Source organism: Primulina tabacum, chromosome 13, assembly GCF_025594145.1.
Source record: "Primulina tabacum isolate GXHZ01 chromosome 13, ASM2559414v2, whole genome shotgun sequence".
In the NCBI taxonomy this organism is placed as follows: domain Eukaryota; kingdom Viridiplantae; phylum Streptophyta; class Magnoliopsida; order Lamiales; family Gesneriaceae; genus Primulina; species Primulina tabacum.
Window position 1 is genome coordinate 4,615,547 of NC_134562.1, and position 13,202 is coordinate 4,628,748.

At 33.3% G+C, this 13,202-nt stretch overlaps 1 protein-coding gene across 2 annotated transcripts; it reads left to right on the forward strand.

Moving 5' to 3' along the window:
• The first annotated feature begins 4,080 nt into the window (after positions 1 to 4,080).
• On the forward strand, positions 4,081 to 8,099 carry LOC142522905 (amino acid permease 3-like). Of its 2 annotated transcripts, XM_075626486.1 has the most exons (7): positions 4,081 to 4,230; positions 5,433 to 5,514; positions 5,770 to 6,003; positions 6,088 to 6,181; positions 6,521 to 6,735; positions 6,845 to 6,996; positions 7,297 to 8,099. In XM_075626486.1, the coding sequence occupies exons 1-7, from the start codon at positions 4,225 to 4,227 to the stop codon at positions 7,942 to 7,944; spliced, it is 1,431 nt and encodes a 476-aa protein (XP_075482601.1). In that variant the 5' UTR covers positions 4,081 to 4,224; the 3' UTR covers positions 7,945 to 8,099. The 2 variants fall into 2 exon arrangements, with proteins under 2 accessions (XP_075482601.1, XP_075482600.1); XM_075626485.1 differs by lacking the exon at positions 4,081 to 4,230 and having other exon boundaries at positions 4,975 to 5,514.
• Positions 8,100 to 13,202: the final 5,103 nt, after the last annotated feature.

Here is a 13,202-nt window from a genome sequence, read left to right on the forward strand (position 1 = left end):
GGACGTGCTGGTGCAGCACAGCGGCCGAGACTCCAAAAGTTGATCATGTTGGATTGTTAGGAGTCGTGTGGTTCCTAGGGCAAGGGGATGGTGGAAAGGGCTGGTCCAGGGGTTAGAAAAGTGAATTAGGGTCCAAGTGAGGGTCTAGTATGAGTCAAAAGTCAAGCCATGGGCTGGGACAGCAGCTGGTGCAGCGAGGAAGCCAAGGTGAGTGTGAGGATGCCTTTTGTGTGCTGCTGATGCGTGAGCTTCAGGGCCTTGAGCGTCGGTTATGTGTCAAAATGGGCCTGATCGCGGTCTTATTTAGTGTCTAAGGAAGGGGTCTAGGGCCTGTTTTGAGGTCGTTTCGAGCCGTGGTCCGTTCGGGGTCGTAAATTGCCCGAACGTGTCAAAATAGGAGCGAAATGAGCCTATGTTAAATTTTAAATCCTTGTTTCGGTTTTGGCTTGCGCTTGGGGACTTCCAACAACTAATATTGAGTCTTAGGATGTTAATAAATGTCTGGTCTCGGGGTGGTTCGAGTTGGAAGGGTAGTTTGGTCATTTGTTTAACCAAAAAACGCGAAAACGGTAATAAAAGAGTTATCCGGTAAGAGAATCGAGTTGTTTTTGAAACGTAGGTCATAAGATTGAATTTCCAACAAGTTACTGGATATTTTTGGTTGTTTTTAAAGTTTTAAAATCGAGTCGTCTCCTTGAGTCAAAGTTTAAGGTCGTCCGGGTATGTATAGCATTGAATCGTGAGCAGTCGGTTCGAGGAAAATCTAGGGCTGTTTGCAACTTCGTAAAACAATTCCAAATCATGTTAAATTCTATTTAGAAATTTTAAAGTATATGCATGATATATGCTATTTTTAGAAGTTTTAACGTATTTTGCACGTATATGCTATTTTTAGCAATCTCGACGTATATGAATGATTTTACGCATCTTTTTGGAAATTTTAAAAGAATATGGAAAGTCATGAATATTTTATGAAATGATAAAGTAAAGAAAAATATTTTTGAGGAATGTGAATTGATCGTGACGAAAAAGTAGTAAGCGATCCGATGAAAACGGGAATGGTGAACTTGCAATGAAAAGGAAGTGAACCGTCGAAAACAGGGGCGAGAATCTCAATGATAATGGATCCATTGAATACGGAAACAGTGAAGTTATTTTTATGATAGTCGGTGGGATTGTCGAAAAAGTGAACGTTGAACCCGACGGCCTAGTACTATGTTTTATAGATTGATCGATCGAATGAATGCTGTCATTTTCAAGGATTTGACTTCACCTAAAAATGATGATTTTAAATAGAAAATGTTTATATCTACGCATGATTTCAAAATTTGCATATTTTGAAGGTTTCATGATTGCATGAAAAAATCTATTTTTAGTAAAAGTAATTTTTATGCATGTGAGTGTATATTTACGTACTTGCTATATTAGGTTTGACCATGTCGAGTCATTAGACTCACTACGTTTGAATGGTTGCACGTAATGATGATGTTGAGTCATGAGGTGCGGACTATCGAGTCATACGAGAGGCAGAGTGCATACCCGAGGACTTAGAAATTCCACATATATTAAAGACTTTTGATGATTTTATGGATTATCGCTTTCATTTATAGACTGTTAGGATGCCATAATTTATTGAGTTAAATTTAGACTTTTATCGCTTATTTTATTTATTCTGCATGAATGATTATGGATGATATGAAGTTTTGTTTATTTGACTATTTATGCTAGTTTATTTATGATGAATTAATTATGCATTGTGTAAAAAAAAATGAAAAATAAATGAATTTAGAATTATGGTCGTTTCATATATTGATGTGAATGATGAGAAAAACGGGATATAGGCGTGCCTTTGTGTATATATGCTCGAAACCTATGAGATATACGCGTAGAACTTGCACAGAGAGACGGTGAAGGAGTTCTTTGCAAGCTTGAGACGATTTCGATGGTTGCTGTTGTATTTTGTTTTTCGAAAAATGGATGTTGAACGGGAGAAGGGGGTGGCTGAGTTGTTTAGGAATAGGTTTAGGGTTTGAGTGTAGGGCTTAATTATAATATTTAGTGCTAGTAAACCCTTAATTAAAAATAATAAGGTTAAGTAGAATTTTGGGCCCATTATGCATAAAATAATTTCATTAAGCCCAAAAAACCCACGAAAAATATTTCATTTAGGTACGTTATTTAAAATTTTGCCCAAACCCTCAAAAAGTCTTTCGACTCTCTAAATTTTGCGCACCAGTTTAAGATATGGTCCGACGAGTAAAATACCCAACCAATGATCATTTTCGAAAATCACCTTTAATTACATCATATGTTAAATAATTAAAAATAATTATTTAATAAAAATATTTTTCCAAATTATACATGGTCTCCATTCCTCGTTCGATCGCGAAATACTACTAAAAGCCCTACTGAATGAAACCTTAATAAACCATAAAATAAAACACATATCCATGCAACAACCACGCATTTCATGCAATAAAACAATTAAACACATATTTTAATAAAACCTTAAATTGTATACAGTCAGGCTTATGTAGCTCGAATTTTCTAGACCTTACATTTGTATCATATGATCCCACACTTTTCTTTGGTGGTTCTTGAGAAAGTATCATGTTAACAAGAGATTGTTTACCTCATTTAGTTAGGTTCATTTTCAGATTTACGACTTTGAGATTTCCAAAAGACTTTGTAAGGTCTTGTAGACCATCGAGATCAATCATTTCTATACTTTTCATCAGATTGTTTTCTTTTCTGAGACGATTGTTATAAGGTTGATCATTTTTTTATCGTAGGTCAAAGGTTTTGCACTACTTCGAGCTTCCCAATTTGATTTAATATGGGTTCAATATAAAAGAATGGTGGTAACCTTCCTCCCGAGATATCTTTTCTAGAACTGGGTTATTGTTCTAGGTTTATAATTATTGTTTGAATATTTTTCAATGTTTCACAAATTTCTTCTTGTTTCAAGGATTTTTTCAATTTTATGTGCACATAATATAATTTATTGCGATAATTTTGTACATTTTTGAGTTGCTCTAATATTTTTTGAGAATTTAGAGAAATATGAGACTATTTATAATCAAAATATATTACTTTGAATCATAAATTTACCTCAGTAGTCTGATTCATTATTAATTACTTCTGGTATCAAACTTTGATTTGATCTTCATGTTTTAAATATTTCATATATTAGAATAAAATATAAAAATAATAAATCTCGACATAAGTACATATTCATAATTTTTTAGAAATATCTCCTCCTTGGCAAGATAAGGTAATAATAATTTTATCTGTCTGAAATTAAAAAAATATACTCTCTGATATCATTTTCATGACCCAATATATATATTTTTTAATAATAAAATCAACGGTATTTTTTGAAAATATTTATTCTTGAATGATCAAATTGTACAAAATTTTGAAACATAGATGACTACTTTGGGAAAATCTAAATAAAATAGATTGAATTGAGATTTTATCAAACACCATATATTAAATTGAGAATTTTGGTCTCAAATAATTTATACTCGTAGCAATTTAAATATTTCAGACAAGATTTTTTCTGGCAATAATATCGTTCCATATAACCGGTGGCAGTTTAAATGTACTCGGACAACATTATAAATGTACGACAGGTTTAAAAAATTATCATTTTAAATAAATAAATAACCTATGTTTCCTCAGAATTTGGGACCATACCCACGAGAATACGATACTAATCTCGCATCTTTGTATGATTATATATGCTCAAATGAAATAAACTAGCATATATTACACAAAAATTCGCATATTTTTTTTTACCATATTCTATTATTCTCAATAGTTATAAGAAATGTTTGACAAAAAATTGATAGTTGTCTCAGTAAACTAACATTATGCAATATGCTACATTATTTTCAAGAATTATCAAGGGTATATTTGTTTTATATACTCAATGGTTAATTGAAATAGAACCATATTCCCATTTGAGACAAAAAGGGACGGAGGAGAGGAACCGCACAAGTGTACAAACCATTTTTGAATTCAAAGGCTCTCTTCTAAAGAGATTTAATTTGTGATGATTTTTTTGTCACTTTCTATATATACAATGGATCTGCTTAAATAGAATGACAGAGTTTTTAAAAATATACATTATCTTGGAGCATTTTCATTTCTTTGGTGAATTTTGGCCAAGGCATTATTGGGATTTTCATTCTTTGATCAAGGGGGCACATACACGTAATAATGGCGGTAAGAACCCATCAATTCCTTATTTTATTTTCTAATAGGAAATCAAAACGCATTATGCTTCTCAATACATTGAAAAAAATTTCACTCTTATTAATATTTGAGAGTTTCAGTCTATCTCAATCCAAAATTTAAGACTATCACACTCTTTGTTTTGTCGTTACATCGCAAAATCGTTTTTCTACGAAGATATATCTCACTGAATTATTTGAATTTTTAAAGCAAAACACTCGTTTCTTGACTTAAAAAGAACCTGAGACTTCAACTCGAGCCTTCTTTCTTGAAGACTTTAGTAAATAAAAGAGCAAAATACGAATCAAAGTTATTGAAATGAGAAGGGGGAAAAAAAGAAAGAAAGAAAAGAAAATTAAAGAAAAGTCTCCATTCATACTATCGATATTAATATACACACACAAAAATAAAATGATCTGTTGCATATTAATTTCTCCTGCCTTTTTACATCAATTGATAATTTATATTTATATAAACTTTCAACAAAATTAGGTGAATCCCAAATCAAATTAAATGAAATTATGGCTTTGTTTTCCCCAACATAAGGAATGATTGGGCAGGTGGCATTTAATTATCATAATCCAAAGTAATCTTGACCAAAATTCTTGAAACTATAAATGCATAGCCAAGTCAACTTCACACACTTTGCATGCTATTTATTCTATGATAAAAGAAGTTCAAATTTACACCATAAAAATGCAAAATGCATCGTATTGTTTGATCATACTTGTTGTTTGATATTTTTTTCTTCAATTTTATGTGATTTGTAAAACACATTATATATGTACACACACATACTAAATTTTTTTTTAACTAAAAGTGAGCATGAATCAACTGGTTGACAAAAGTTTGACTAATTTTGACAGAAATTCTCAGCCACGTTTGTGCCTTTTATCACATATCTCTCTTCTTATTTAAGCCCCTACACCTGCCGTTTCATATTCACCTGCAAAACTTGCAAAGTTTAGAATCCCAGTAGTTTAACACAATGCAAAAATCCACGAAAAGTGTGTGCAAGTGTGTGTTTCTTGAATAAGTCAAGAAACTTGGCTACGAAGACAGTTGGAACAGTTAGATTCATGCAATAATATATCGTTTGCTACATATTTTGTAAAAAAATTCTGGGATTTTGATTTGGGAAAATAAGGCAAAAAAAATAAATAATAAACATGGTGAGTGATTCAATAATGCAGCACCACCAAGTCATCGATCTCTCCTTCAATGCGTCTGGCGGCTCCAAGAGTTTTGATGATGATGGACGACTTAAACGAACTGGTATTTTACCCTATACTATATATATACATATATACTTTTGCAAAATATTGCGTTTTCTTGATTTTTATGTTTCTTTCATATAAGTACTGTGTGTATATATATGTATATATTCATTAATGTTATTAATTTTCGTTTCCTTTGAAAATTTTAATTATTTTCAAAAGTTTTGGACAAAATCTGTGTTCGATCTAACGAAGCAATCCCTACCGGAGGAAAATATATATATTTCTTGATTTTTGTGTTTGTTGGATATAGGAACTGTGTGGACTGCAAGTGCTCACATTATCACAGCTGTGATTGGATCTGGTGTGCTGTCCTTGGCTTGGGCCACGGCCCAGCTGGGATGGGTCGCGGGCCCCACTTTGTTGTTCCTGTTCTCGTTCGTCACATATTACACTTCTGCCCTTCTGGCGGCGTGCTACCGGACCGGCGACCCGGACACCGGCGAAAGGAACTACACTTACATGGATGCTGTTCGGGCAAATCTTGGTGAAGTTCTCTTTGTGAACTTTTAAGTTCTCTTTTTGTTTATTTATTTGCACATGATGATGATGTTTTCTTGAATGGATTCAGGTGGTTTTCAGGTGAAAGTCTGTGGGGTAATTCAGTATTTGAATCTTTTTGGTGTTGGTGTTGGTTACACCATTGCTTCTTCTATTAGCATGATGTAAGTAAAGATAGATTCACTTGTTTATCGTATACATATATATATTTTTATAAAGATGGTGAAATAGGGAGACGACTCGGGTTTTCTGCATCCACCTCCCGTTATACATACCTGTCCCTGAAATGCTATCATTTTTACACTTGTTAAGAAGAGTTAAAAGCGTTAAGTGTTTTAAGTATATGACCTTCAAGCCAAAAACATATACATGAGGAGGTCATATTTTTTAGAAAAAAATTGAGGGGTATGGTTGTCTGGCGTGGTTGGTTATGTTGATGGGAATTGGGATTGATATGGTTGAAAACACGTAAAGTTTCCATTAACGGAACAATGGTGAAACAGGGCTATCAAGAGATCTAATTGCTTTCATTCCAAAGGACATGATAGTCCTTGCAAAATCTCAAGCAATCCATACATGATTGCCTTTGGTGTGATCGAAATAGTCTTCTCTCAAATCCCCAATTTCGATCAAATATGGTGGCTTTCGATTGTCGCTGCTATCATGTCCTTCACTTACTCCACCATTGGTCTTGGCCTTGGCATCGCAAGAGTTGCAGGTAAAAAAATGTAGGCACTTTTAGCTTTCAAGTTCTTGATTAGGAGGATTCAATTTTATTGATTTTGAATCCGTTTTGACAGTACATGTTTTCGGGTGTTTCTTGACAGAAAGTGGGAAAATCATGGGAAGCTTAACTGGGATTAAAATCGGGACAGGGTTGGGAGAAGTGACTCAAATTGATAAGATTTGGAGAAGCTTTCAAGCTCTCGGAGCTATAGCTTTTGCATATTCTTACTCCCTTATTCTTATCGAAATTCAGGTATAATTTCAAATCTTTTGCATATATGTTAAAAGGATAAAACTATTGTTGATTTACGCCCCATGAACTCGAGTTTTTAACTAATTTTGTTACATAATATCACATCAAACCTATGTTAGAATCGTAATATTTATGTTGCAACATTTAGTATAATTTTTGGTGCTACAATGATCTGCTGGTAACAAACAGCAAGAGAACTTGTAACTTTGACTTCTCAGATACCTCAAATTTTAGCATCCACTTAGAGTTTTCTGTATAGATTTGATGTTCTTTTCTTGATCTATCTCATTTAATTGACAGGATACGATCAAATCCCCTCCATCTGAATACAAAACAATGAAGAAAGCCACTCTAGTCAGTGTGGTGTTAACGACTATTTTCTACATGTTCTGTGGCTGCTTTGGCTACGCAGCATTTGGTGATCTTTCGCCCGGAAACTTACTCACCGGTTTTGGCTTCTACAATCCCTTCTGGCTCCTCGACATAGCGAATTTAGCCATTGTGATCCATCTAATCGGGGCCTACCAAGTCTACTGCCAACCCCTTTTCGCATTTATTGAGAAAACAGCAGCTGAATGGTTCCCTGATAGCCAATTTTTCGCAAAAGAAATCCCGATACCAATCCCAGGATGCAAACCATACAAGCTCAATCTATTCAGGCTCGTCTGGAGGACGATTTTCGTGATCATTACGACCGTGATATCTATGCTCATGCCATTCTTCAACGACGTTGTTGGGATTCTAGGCGCGTTTGGATTCTGGCCATTGACCGTTTATTATCCTGTGGAGATGTATATAGTGCAAAAGAGGATCCCCAAGTGGAGCACAAGATGGATAAGCCTTCAGATTTTGAGTATGGCTTGTTTGATTATATCTATTGCTGCTGCTGCTGGTTCATTTGTTGGTGTTGCTGCAGATCTCAAGGTTTACAAGCCATTTCAAAGTTGATATATATATATACACACACACACACACATTGTTGTAAGAGTTTTTCTATTAAGAAATAGATTACGATTTCCATTTTAGTTTGTGTTGATATAATAAGCCGAAAGGGTTGTGTATTTACTAGTGTGGAATTCAAAAATCCATGTTTATATTTTGCAGCTGAGAAGCATGTAACTTACTTTGCCTATTTCTCATTCGAAATGGTGGAGAACTTCATCCAAATTCATTTCTAGAGCATTGGTTTCTACATAAATCTAAGTGCAAAATCCAGATCTTTTGGTTCATTGGGTGCAACAAAACCATCTCAAAATATTGTCGAATCCACTAAAAAATTCAGCCACTTTAACGGCCACAAACGTTTCTTCGAAATATGAAGTATGGGTGTTGCATTATTGACTATTTACTCTGAATTCCCATGATTTCTAAAGTGCCACGATCTTGTTGTTGTATCTGGTTTTCTACACGCCCAAACGCAGCGGAAGTTTTAAAATTTTTATTTTATTTTGAAAACAAAATAATTTTCTTTGAGCGCTCGTATGATTTTAACAAAACATACATAGGATGTTAGAAAATTATACCTTTGGTGAATAAATCACTGGACACCAACCGATCCGATATAACAGATCTGGCTCTTGATGAATCCCTACGATCTTTCTTCAAGAGACTCCTTTCTTTCCTTCTAATCAGGTCCACGACTGAATAGATTGATCCTCTTTCAAATTGCACTAGAAATATCGGAAGATATTTAACGTAGGATAGAATTATTTGAGAGACGGCTCAAACCCTAAAATAATTCAAGGTGGCCAAATTTTTTTCTTTTGAGTGGAGGCTCACGTAATTTGATGTTGTGGTGGTCTAGGTTTAGAGCTATTCATGTATTATTTATAATAAAATAATAACCTAATTACATAATTAATATTAATGGGCTTGATTTAATTAATTGGGCTAGTCCAACTAGTTTAATTAATTTAATCAAAGCCCATTAAAACTTTAATTATTTATTATGTTGGACTTGTACTCCTAAAAGCCCATTAAACATATTACCCACCATATTTAATTTATTAATTAATAAACTCAACTTTTGAGCTTAATAAATTAAATACATTATAAATTCAACATTTGAATTTATTATTTAAATTATAAATTCAACCTTCTTGAATTTTTATCACCTCCAACATTTAATATTTAATAAACCCAACAATTGAGTTTAATAAATTAAATTCTCAAATTTTATAAATTCAACTCCTTGAATTTATTATCTCAAAATTTAATTATCATAAATTCAACTCCTTGAATTTACTATATAATATAAATTCAACTTCTTGAATTTATTCTCTCAACATGAACAAACAATCCAGTACTTGTGTGACCCTCAATGGTTCAGGGATACAGCTAGCCGTGGGTTCACAACTCTTTGTGATTCAGGATAGAATCCTTTATTCGGGCTTACCCTAGTTAGCCTCATTCTTTTCATCAACACCTTGATCAAGAATGTCAGAACTCATTTCTGATTGTACCCACCGGATCATGGTAAGAGCGTCTAGTAGCATCGCCCCATGATTCCCTAGGTATCACTGATAGTGCCTGCAAGAACCAGTCGATTACGATTAACGCACAGTACGGTCCCTTCATCTCATATATCCCGATCGAATCTGCAACCATTGGTTTATCGAGGGTTGTATATTAATTCGATAACTATGTGATAACTTTAATAGTGGCATCGCGTGTACTATTGAAGAACTCTTTCTCCAACGTACATCTCATACTCTGGTCAGAGATTCCATGCACCATTATTACATCATATCACATAGGATATCCACACCCGCAGGTGAGCGGTGAATCCCCGACTACAATGCACTGGCTCCTATATGTGTCGCAACTGTACCCAACCTCGCCACCTGATGACTCTCCTGAAGCCGGTAAACGAGTCAAAGCACAGCCCTAGCATATAGAGCCTCAGTGTTGTCCCGGGTCGTAAGGACTAATGGTGTACAATCATAACCACGGACTTATCCTCTCGATGAATGATAACCACTTGGAAAGTCCGAGGGAGGGTTGTTCGGTAAAATCATCATATGACTACCCATCTGCATGTTTGGACATCTCTATGCCCTTACCAAGAAACGCAGTACACAACATCACAGATGCTACTATCAAGTTCAAGCGACCTTTATCCATGTTTTAGGCGGCTGAATCGACTAGGAACGAATTTAGATTATACAGTGTTTACAAACGAGTTTCAACATCGAATTACGATTCATTTGTATTAAAGTATAATCAAGGTCTTTATCTATGTTTGATAACATGGGTATACAGATAAAGAAATAACAAACCATGAAATAATGAATTATATTAAAATAAAGATTGTTCTTTACAACTGAGTCAATAAAATCTCTAGCCAACAGTTGGCTTGCAGGGACATCTACTCTAACACTTGTAACTTTTACATTTGCACCATCAAATGCGTGTTTTCTCCCCCAACACCACACCGCTAGTGAAACAGTAAATCAAGGCCAGATATATTCTCGTTCGATCATTTCATCTACTCGAATGTATGATATAATTCGTAATAAGTTTCAAGAACATAAAATAAATGAAAAACCACCACAAAGATTATCAAAATCTTGACAATCGCCAAGTGACATAAGCCTTCCCAAATTTGGAAGGGTTCCTTAGTTCATGAAGACCTAAATCCCCACCCCAATGTAAAAAAAAAATTGACAATTTGTAAAAAAAAATATTTGACAATTGCCAATTTACTTATATTATATAGTAACGCGATGAAATAGTCTTTTCATATGTAGTTTGTTGTGGGTTAATTTTTGGCACATTAACACTCAACCTTAATAAGTCATTTTCTTTTTCATCTCTTTCTCTTTGATTAATATGGCTTTCTTCTTGTATCGGGAAATGGTAAATTCCGTATTTTGTTTTGTAGGAGATATCGTTCGATCATCTCATTTAAAATAAAAAATATTGGTTCATCAATATTGTTTTATTTTTCAGTGAGATGATAGCTTGATCATTTTATACAAATACATCGAGAGTTTAACCATCGGGATAACATATACTTAGCCTGGGGAATCTAACGACTAAGATTTAAGTCCTAAATAATTTGAAATTGTGATTAACTCACATGGCAGTGATAGGTGATAATGTGACTTGAACTTCTTGGAAGGATAATTTGCTTCGAACCACTGCTTTTTTTCCTTTTAATAATCAAAAGAGACCACAAGTATTTGGAATAAATTGACCAATAAGGTACATCAATATGTGGTGTAGTGGTAGGATAGATGAATGTAGGAGGCTAATAATCCAAGAAACTGATGACCACCGATTAAAGCCAATTTATAATGAAGAAAGTGATTTAGCTTTACTAATTTCCAGAATCTTTGAAATATCTATTTTTATTTAATGTTGCAAAAAGTGTGGAGTGGTCAATTTTATATTAGTCTGTTTATAACTGGGTCCATTAAATTTTTTACATAAATAATATAAACCCAATAAAAATTTTAAACATGTAGATAATAATAACGTTCTATTTTAATTTTGACATAAAAAATAATATATTTTCATGAGTTCAACAGGATAAGAGGCATGTCTCACAAAATTGATCAGTAAGACAACCTCATAAAATTTTTCGTGTTTTTAAAATTCTCCGATCCGAAAACCCGATAATTCGAAAAACCGTGAACAACACACTTTTGATTAAAAAACTTTTGTGTCCCATAAAGATGATATCTGGAATTTGAGACCAAAATATAACAAACTCCTTCCGCTAATTTTTTTTTTTTTTTTTTTTTTTTGGGAAAAAAAAGGATTTGGTATGTGTTCGCGTTTCTATGTATCAATTAACGTTCCACATGGGTGCATAGTTAAAAGGTGACAACATATCTTAAGAATTGGGGACAAAATGATTCCAATGAATCTCCGAGAATTCCGTCCTGATAATGTTGCTTAAGATTGTGGAGGTGGGTGTGGTGGCCGGCCATGTGGAAGGGGGCGGCGGCAGCCGTGGTGAAAGATGCTTGGTGGTGGATGAAGTATAATCACTTTGCATTATTTCCAATTCTTTTCTAGTCCAAATGTATGGGGATTGATTGAACTTTATACAGTTTTTTAATCGTAATTTTAATCCTTTATTTCATTTTTTAGGACAATGTTCCCCTCCAACTTTGTCTCTTCCAATCAAAGCATTGGCCTTAATGGACAAAATTAGAAAAGGGAAATTTTTCTTAGTTGACTTTTAAATAATTGATAGGCGCACTAAGAGTGGACATCCAACGTTCTAGGGATCAAACGTGGCTTTTATGGTGCGACCGCGCCATTGGTTGGACAATTGAAACTATGGTTTCATGGACACGTTGTGTGTTTCTACATTTGTCTGTTTTCCAAAGTTTATCTTCGAGTTAGTTAAATTTTTATACACAAAAAATCATGCGAGACGATCTCATATGTCAATTTTATGAAACATATATTCTATTTGGACTATTTATTAAAAATTATTATTTTTTATGGAAAAAGTATTATTTTATATTAAATATGAGCATTGTTGAGTCGTCTCACGAATAAAGATATGTGAAACCGTCTCACAAAAATCTACTCATTTTTATATAAATTTGGCACACTATATAATCGAGAGATTAGTTAGAAAGAGATGAATAAAAAATATCAAATATCTTAAATTAATCTGGTTGAATTAGTATGTAACACCCGAAAATCAGTCCACGTAGACCGTATGCATGAAAACTATTAAATTGTAAAAATATTTTAATTAAATGATTTTGGATTCATGAATGATATATTTTGAGTTAATAAATGATTAATGATGTACTTTTGATTGATTTCATGATTCAAAGATTTTCAGAGAAATATCGGTGGTTGGCCGGAATGGAGGATCGTAGATTATTAAGTTGTTAACTTTTTAAAAGCTAAATTTTTATTTTTAGTTAAGAAATGTTTATTTTAAATAATTTAAAAATTATTGCATTTTAGGATTAAATTTAAATTAATTTGTGGGACCAATGAATTTTATGTATTTTGTAAGGGAATTTTCGAGAATATATATTTTAAACCTTTTTAATTTAAGCCTAATGATTTTATTAATCTTACTGGACCTAATTTATTAATTAAAAAACTAATGTTGATTAAGAACATTAATTAAGTGATTAAAGAAGCTTTTTATTTTTTATTATGAATTTTTTTATAAAAATAAGATGATAAATAAATAAATTAGACTCCTAGACCTAAACACACACGCA

Bases quoted from the DNA above. Each gene is read 5' to 3' on its own strand.
- LOC142522905 (XM_075626485.1), top strand. From the start codon at position 5,409: ATGGTGAGTGATTCAATAATGCAGCACCACCAAGTCATCGATCTCTCC. The intron at 6,004-6,087 runs GTGAAGTTCTCT...GAATGGATTCAG, and splicing joins TGCTGTTCGGGCAAATCTTG to GTGGTTTTCAGGTGAAAGTC. The intron at 6,736-6,844 runs GTAAAAAAATGT...GTTTCTTGACAG, and splicing joins TGGCATCGCAAGAGTTGCAG to AAAGTGGGAAAATCATGGGA.